This window comes from Python bivittatus, unplaced genomic scaffold (assembly GCF_059951505.1).
Source record: "Python bivittatus isolate LINGU-HERP-01145 unplaced genomic scaffold, Pbiv_v1 ctg000070_np1212, whole genome shotgun sequence".
NCBI classification, from domain to species: Eukaryota; Metazoa; Chordata; class Lepidosauria; order Squamata; family Pythonidae; genus Python; species Python bivittatus.
Window position 1 is genome coordinate 19,817,791 of NW_028277034.1, and position 8,288 is coordinate 19,826,078.

Consider the following 8,288-nt stretch of genomic DNA (forward strand, 5'->3'; position numbering starts at 1 on the left):
CCCCGAAAGGCAGGCGCGCCAGACACCGCTGCCCTCCGTCGATTGTTTTTTCATCTTAGTTTCCGCCGTAGGCCGATTCTGCTTGCTGGGCCCGATCCACTACTGTAATCGAGGGAGGGAGGGAGTGCGGGCGCGCGCGCGAGCACCTTCTGCTGGGAAGGCACTCGGGCGTAATTTCCCGGCTATTGAAGCAGCTGCGGCGATGGCGTGCGCGTGACCTCTCTGGCCCCAAGCGACTGGGCAAAGGCGGCGGCAGCCCGTGCCGTCTCTCCCTGAGTGGCGCCAGGCCCCAGCCGTGGTGAAAGAAGCAGCGCTTCTGATTCGCGCCGGTTGCGCTTCCCTCCTTGGGATGAGCGGATCGGTGAGACGGAGAACAAAACCCGGAGGGCCGAGCGGGCTCTCAGACCCGCGACGCAGCCTTGAGCTGGACTCCTTTCTAGGCAGCGGGTTGAACCGCGCGCGTTGGGAAAGCCGCTCTTTGGACAGTGCTCCTCCCACCCCTCGCCCCCCAAAAGTGAAACCACGATGAAAAGTGGCTTGAAGAACGACCCTCGCGAAGGCAATGACCAATCCATGCCGGCTTTTTGTCAGATGGCTCCGCCTACGTGCCCTCCCAATCCCCTTCCCGATTTGCATTAAAAATGCCCGCAGGATCTTGGGCGCCGAGAGTGGCGGGCTGCGTGTCCGTCGGTGCGCGCTGCGCGAGAAGAAGCGGGAGCGCCTCGGGGAAGCTGCATGTAGCCGGCGAGAGGGTGAGGCTCGCGCTCCCTGCCGCCCTCTCTGCCTTGGTTCGCCGCCCTTTCCCGACAGCTTCTGGATTCCCCCACGGGCCCCTTTCAAAGCGTGTGCGCACTTCTGCTCAGCGCCCCTCGGCAAGATGCGCCATCGCAAACTGCTCCTGTGCCTGCTTTTCCTCTCCGCGCCTTGCCTCGGCCTAGCCCGCGGGCTCTTCCTCTTCGGGGAGCCCGAGTTTTCCTACCAGAGGTCCAACTGCAAGCCCATCCCCGCCTCCCTGTTGCTGTGCCGCGGGATCGAGTACCCCAATATGAGGCTGCCCAACCTGCTGGGCCACGAGACCATGCAGGAGGTGCTGGAGCAGGCGGGCGCCTGGATCCCGCTGGTGCAGAAGCAGTGCCACCCGGACACGCGCAAGTTCCTGTGCTCCCTCTTCGCGCCCGTCTGCATCGTCGACCTGGACGAGACGATCGAGCCCTGCCATTCGCTTTGTGAACAGGTGAAGAACAGCTGCGCCCCGGTCATGTCCGCCTTCGGCTTCCCCTGGCCTGACATGCTGGACTGCAGCCGCTTTCCCCAGGACAACGACCTGTGCATCCCACTGGCTAGCAGCGACCACGTCCTCCCGACTCCTAAAGAAGGTAAGAGCCGCTGATGGCGGGTAGACGGCGAGCCTGTGCAGGGCGAGCGGTGGGGCCGTCGTGCCAGCGTCTCCTGGACGTAAATCCGAAGGACTCCTGATCAGGAAGACGCGATTACAGCTTTAGGCGGTACTTCGCAATGTGTTTTCCGATGACCAGAGCAGAATTAATGTATAGGATGGATTCCTCTGTTAAGACCCAACAGAGGGGAAGATTGAGTCTGGTGCAACTGGTCTTTTGTATGTTGAATCAGAAGCTCCTCTACATTCAGTGGGTTTATTTCCAAGTAAATGGTTATTTGGGGCACATTTACTTGGGCAGAAATCATTCAATGTATATACTTCCAGTACATGTACAGGACTGCAGTCTTAGGCTGCCACCCTAAGCATCTCAGTGGCATGCACAGGATGAATAAGCTTGTTGAGAATATTTGTAATGCCTTTCGAAAGGAAAAAAATGAGGGATCAACCTTCTATGTATCAGATTTCTTTTTATCACAGATATAGTGTTTGGAGGAATAAAGTGAACTTTGTAGTATACCTTGGGAATTCCTTTTTAAGAACTATAGAGCATGCCATGCATCTCAAATTTTTACACAGCGAAAAAGTACCACAGCACCAAAACATGATTTGGGAGAAACTGGTTTAGTGCTTTAATGATAGAAACCCATCCAGTTTAGATTTTGCTTTCCTAGATTTGGAAAGTTCAATGCAATCTCAAGACTCTTTACACAGGATGAAGCTAGGCTGGATTCAGTAAGACCTTGGTACTTCTAGATCTGTGTGTATAAGATTGTCCTACCAGCCTGTCAGTGTAACATTGGAGGTCGTTCCTAAGCAAGTCTATTTGGACAAAGTGATCCCCTGGGATTGCAGCTCTAGACATTATGTACTTAGGGGCAGGTTAAACAGTGCAATTCTGTGCACATTTACTCTGAAGTAACTTTTAATGTAGTCAGATGGGACTTACTTAAGAGCAGTATGTACTATATAGGATGCCAGCCTTAAATTGCACTATTACGCAGATCTGGGATCCAAGTGAATTGGTAGAGCTTCCTTCTGAGTTTCTACTTCTAAGATTGCATTGTGACTCAGAATACTGCTTGTACTTTTAACTTTTGGAGCATATCGAATATTGTAATTATGGAACTATTGTTCTGTAACTCTTTTCTTAGGAAAATGATACGGTTAATCTGTAGACTAAGTCATTTCCCATGTCAACTGGCCAGTGAGGCTTTTCTGCAGGTACTGTTTAAAAAAAGGGAGTAAGAGTAACAGGAGATGCTGAGGAAGAGAATGGTGAGAAAGAGGGAATGAAGGGCCTGATAGAATATTGATAAAAGAAGCAGTACTTTCACAATCCTGGATTCTCATTTTTAAAAAGTAAGAGCTTTCAGCTTAGTGTTTGAAAATGTGGCTTTAATTAACTTGGGGGTTGGGAACATAACATTCTCCCAAGTTTTTTTAAATAATGGACCTGGAGAAGGAGATTTCCTGAGGCAAACTCATCAGGAAATGCATTTTATACACTTTTTTGCTGCTTCATGTTCTTTCCTCAAGTTGGCTGAGTCTCCCCATGTCCTTCCATCAGAGCATTAATTTCTTCTCTCTGGAGAACCTGGGGTGTAGGGGGGTTACAGGAGAGTACTTTAATCCCTCTCAGAATCCATATCCATCTCCTTTTTCAATATTCCACTCAGTTCCCATTGAACTTGTTATGGTATCAATTTAGTATGACTGCCTATTTTTTATTCAGCTGTTTTTGAATGGCCAATGGGATTGATTAGGTATCTCAAGCTCAAAATACTCTAGAATCTGCCCTTTGGGCTGTCATAAAATAGAGGTCAATAATAGTTGTATATTAAAATTGTATCTTTTCTTTCCAAATGCCCCCCACTTTTTTCTTTTGAATCCCCGCTGAAGATTCTTTTTAAAACTTGTTTCTTGTAGCGCCAAAAGTTTGTGATGCCTGCAAAAACAAGAATGAAGATGACAATGAAATTGTAGAAAACCTTTGCAGAAATGACTTTGGTAAGTATGAGAAAGATACTCTGAATCAGAAGTAGGGATTTTGTTTTCTGATTGCAATGATCAGTTTTGTAAGAAATGCAGCTGTGGTCAGTTTTAAAATGCAAATGGGTTCAATATTTTGATTCAAAAATGGGTCCTAATTCACATAATCATAGGATTATGATTAGGTTTCTATTTAGTCTATCAGAGGTTGTTTAGAATTGCTCTTTGAAATAAACATGTTATGTGCTCTGGTCCTTCTAAGGTTGTTCTTTTAGCAGTCAAGCTATCCAGCATCATAATGATGCATCTTTTCCATACAACATTGTCCAATGTGGCCTCATCTCCTTTCCACGTAGAAAGAAATGGGATTCTAAAACCCTCTTAAGTAGAAGCCAAAACTGTTCCTTATGATGAAGGTGTTTTTTTCTCCTTTGTGTGTATCGATTGTACTTTGTCCCATGGCTGACAACAGAAACTGGTTTAGTTCTCAATAGTTTTAACAGTGATTCTAATTATAGTACCTCTGTATAGATAATCCAACTCTGGATTTCACATTTGGTCACCTTAGGGAGTAAGAGAATCCAGGAATTAGCTGGTTATGTATACTTATATCTTTTTTATTATTCTCTGCAACTGGCATGTCAGGTGTTACAGAGTTGCAGAAATATAAATAATATGAATGTGGCTCATCCAGGAAATTTTCTGATTGTTTTCTGCCTTTTGCTCTTATGCAGTAGAAATGCAAAGCATGTGAAATGGAGCCGGATGGTAATGCTGGAGGCCTTGGTTTAATTCTATTTCCCTTCTGCAGAGGAAGGGGACTGATGAGAGAGGCCTCAACTTCTGTCCTGCTGTGAATCTGAAAACAGGTCCAGTCCCCATTTCTTATGCAACAGGGTGGGATTGCTTCCTGGGAACACAGTAAGACAGAAATTTCTCCTGATTTTTCCAGGGCATAAGACATCCACAAAGATATGGGAGGAAACCTGAGAAATACTTTCATAAGCTTCAGATTTATAAATTGGTGTTACATTTTAAATAGACAACATTCTTACATTAATCTACCACATGTCCACAACAACTGTGGCAAAGCTTTTGCGTTCCATAGTGGTAGAGAAAGGGCATCTTTTATTAAAAGAGATGAATATTTCTCTTGAAAATCTGACATTCCAGGAACTAATGAGTATCTACTGTGGAGAAATAGAGGCATAGAGAGAGTTGTTATTCATGTAACTAATGTTACGTTTTCATCTGACATATCCACCCAGAAGATATTTGGTTTTTCTTAATAAGCACGATGTTGTTTCCCTCTTTTTTCAGTTATTGCACCAAATCAAATGCAGCTATAAATCCCAGTTATTTTTTGCTCATTCTTTCAAATGCAATAGATGATTGCAAAGTCTCTTATAAATTAAGTCAAACTATTTTCAGGAGAAATGGAGATTACTTTTTCTATGAAAAGATAGCAATTTCCCCTTTCCCCTCTCACATGTGAGAAGCATATGCCACTCTTAACTCTTTAACATACAAAAACAAGTTTCTTCAGTATTTGCAAATACCAAAATTTAGAGGAAAAGGCTCATTGAGAAGACTTTTTTTTTCTTTGAAAGTGAAAGAAATACACCCACAAGATTGATTCAGACTGAAATTGCATGCATGCCCTTGGTGGTGGCTTTAGAAATGGAGCCACCTGCTGTCCATTCTGGTTTAATTAGCAAGTGAAGACCTCCGTCCCTGGGTTTTCTTTATGTGCCAGAATGGGAGAAAAATCTCTCCTTCCCTCTTTCCCTTTCTTTCCCCCTGCTCCCCCACCCCTGCTCTGCTCCCATTATCCCTATTAGCTCTCAAGATAAAAGTGAAGGAGATCGCCTACATCAATGGGGACACCAAGATCACTCCAGAAACAAAGAGCAAAACCATCTACAAGCTGAATGGGGTGACGGAGCGGGATCTAAAGAAGACTGTGCTCTGGCTCAGAGGTGGCCTGCAGTGTACCTGTGATGAGATGAATGATATCAATGCACCATATTTAGTCATGGGACAGAGGTTGGCTGGGGAGCTGGTGATCACCTCCGTCAAGCGATGGCAGAAAGGCCAGCGAGCCTTTAAGAGGTTCTCACGCAGCATCCGCAAGCTGCAGTGCTAGTTGCTTGCCGTTTCTGGTCACGTTCCGTCGCCATGCCTTAAGCTCTTTCGCTTCTTCCTGCCGCAGCCATAAATGCACGGCAGCATGAAAGAGCCGCTTCTTTTAAGAAGAACAGAGACTCCCCCTCCTCATTTTGTACATATCATAAACTATAATTGCTCAAATCATGATTTTCCTTATGTATAATTGTTTTCAACATGTGTGGTTTAGATCTGTGCAAAATGTCACTGACCTTTAATTATTGATATTGGATTTCCGTTTCAAGCGGTACCTTCTGTCTGGCTAACATTTCTGCATGGGTTATATGTTCATTGGGGCACTGGAGTCAACTTGTAGGGTTTGGTTTTGTTCAAGGGGAAAAAAAAAAGCCATCACAATGTGGGAGATAACAATGCCCAAGTTTGATTAAGTTGGAGTTACTTTTAAAGTTTGCATTTAAAGACAAACTTTATTTAAAACACTTTACTCTTACAGACATTCAGAGATGGGCACAAAGAGCTCAAGAATGTCATGAGAGTTTCTTTCCCCAAATACTCTGCAGAATTATACATGCTTAAGGCCTCTAATGTCTATGAGCTTGGAGTGCACTCAGTTGCAATCTCATGCACACTCGTTGGGAGGTGCCATTGCACTTTATGGGACTGGCTTCTGGCAACATAAAGTGAGTTGCACTGGAAGCTTGCTATGGACCAGTGTTTCTCAACCTTGGGAACTTTCAGAGGGGTGGACCTCATGCTGGCTGGGGAATTCTGGGAGTTGAAGTCCACCCCTCTTAAAGTTCCCAAGGTTGAGAAACACTCCTGTCGACTGTAGCCATTACAATGTCTTGTTTTGCCTTTGAGTATTAGGCCTAATTTTATCTAGTCGGGAATGTGTCTAGTTTTATTCATTATAGAGAAATTATCCATGCGCATGTGCTGCTTGTGCAAGAACTGCATCAATAAAGGCATGTTAATCATTTGCACACAGTATTTTATACAAAGCTGTAGTACTAATTGTTTTAAATGGACTGAATATGCATTTGAAGTGCTCTATTTGGTGCTTCACAAATTAAAGCTTTCTTTAGCCTAACTGTAAAGTAAGTAGTGGTTATTTGAAAAAAGAGTTGTAAAATATTTCTTTAACAACCTTTGTAAATATTCCAGATAAACCTTATATTCTTGTACATAAACTTTACATCACAGTTTACACTTTGTCGTGTTTTTATCCTCAGGTTTTGTGAAAAGAGCTGTTATATCCATAGGATCCATTTTTATTTTACCCATTTTTTTAGTCCATGTAATAAAAAATATCTGAGACATTCACTACCTTTTGGGTTAATTCATTTCACTGTTGCGCTGTTTTTTTTTAGTGCAATTGTGATGTATATTCAATTGAAAACTTGTTGCACACGCTGCACATTCAACTGAAACTTGGGTCCTCTTAGAAAATCAGATCTATAAGTATATTGTATGTGCAAAATACAGGTAATCTCCAAAGCAGAACTCAACCAGGCTTTTAAATGGTCATTCACATAAAATATAATCTATTCCTAGTTGACTAGCAGTGAATTGTTTTTATTTACTTATTATACTACAGTTTAAACTATAAGATTGATGATAATAGGCTTTAGTTAAATCCAGTGTCATTAATAGTATTTATCGCCCAAATATGAATTTTAATTCTTATAACACTGGATGCTACATAAAAGAATGGATATAGTTTTGTATAAGACTACTAAAGAAGGTAAGATCTTCTGAATGAAGAAGTCCCAAGTGCTGGATAGGTCACAGATTTGTGATGGATTACTGGCCTGTCAAAATTTGAAAGGCAAGAACATTCTCACTACATGGATTTCCACATCTATTCCTTCATTACTCTGGCATACAGAAGTAAACTGCACCCCATTTTTTTCATTGTTAGGTGCAAAATGTCCCATTTTTATTTGTTAAGAATGTGTTTATGTGCTTTGAGATACATGATTTCTGGTGGCTACATAGCTACCTCCATGGAATTCCCTTGTAAGCAAGGGAATATGGATGTAGTTTACTGCTGTGTTCTTCCAGGAGTTTTTCCTTTTAATTTGCCAGGTTTTATTTGTTGGCATGGAAAAACTGTAACCATTTAAAGTCAGATTTCTTGTTGTTTTTTTTCCCAATCATCTCTCATTCACACTTTCTTAGTAATTATTTCTTGAGACCATGTTATGTGCCAGATAATCAGTACTCTGGATGTCCCACCCCCAATTCAGTTGCAATAGTTTGAAGAAGAAACCAGATAAAATTTATTCTTCAAGAGCACTGATGAGAAGAACTCCGTTCAAAATGCTCTAGGCAGATTTTTTATTTTTACATCTTCTGCACTATTACTCTCCTTCCAGCGTTTTTCCTGTGATAAACAACTGCATGTTTTCCTTTCTTATGGAAGTGTATCAACTACTTTGCACAAGACTCTGCTCACTCATTCTAGGAAGAAAGGAGCAGCAACTCTCTTTCACACAGTGCCAGTGATCATTGGGCATGATGGCCCTTTCACCCAAAGAAGACAATGGATGAAGATCTTTACGCAGGATTCCTCAGAAAGACCTTTGTGCACAGAAGTGTAAATATGTACCTAATTCCCTGGCTCAAATCTCTACATCCAGTGCATGAATACAAGGGAGGGGAAAGGCATACAATGCTGGGAGCAGAGCAAATCCCTGACCCGTTCTACGAGCACTGAAAGATATATGCTCAAATCACATTCCTTGATTAATTCCAGGGCTGTAGTTGCAGG

At 42.9% G+C, this 8,288-nt stretch overlaps 1 protein-coding gene across 1 annotated transcript; it reads left to right on the forward strand.

Moving 5' to 3' along the window:
- Nucleotides 1–570: 570 nt before the first annotated feature.
- On the forward strand, nucleotides 571–6,846 carry SFRP2 (secreted frizzled related protein 2). Its single transcript, XM_007425608.3, has 3 exons — nucleotides 571–1,376; nucleotides 3,326–3,406; nucleotides 5,230–6,846. Exons 1-3 carry the CDS (start codon nucleotides 878–880, stop codon nucleotides 5,532–5,534), a joined length of 885 nt encoding a protein of 294 aa, XP_007425670.1. The 5' UTR covers nucleotides 571–877; the 3' UTR covers nucleotides 5,535–6,846.
- Nucleotides 6,847–8,288: the final 1,442 nt, after the last annotated feature.

What these genes read in the sequence shown, in the direction of transcription:
- SFRP2 (XM_007425608.3), top strand. Translation starts at nt 878, where the DNA reads ATGCGCCATCGCAAACTGCTCCTGTGCCTGCTTTTCCTCTCCGCGCCT. An exon ending in CCTCCCGACTCCTAAAGAAG is followed by an intron (nt 1,377 to 3,325) that starts GTAAGAGCCGCT and finishes TGTTTCTTGTAG; the next exon opens with CGCCAAAAGTTTGTGATGCC. An exon ending in CCTTTGCAGAAATGACTTTG is followed by an intron (nt 3,407 to 5,229) that starts GTAAGTATGAGA and finishes TATCCCTATTAG; the next exon opens with CTCTCAAGATAAAAGTGAAG.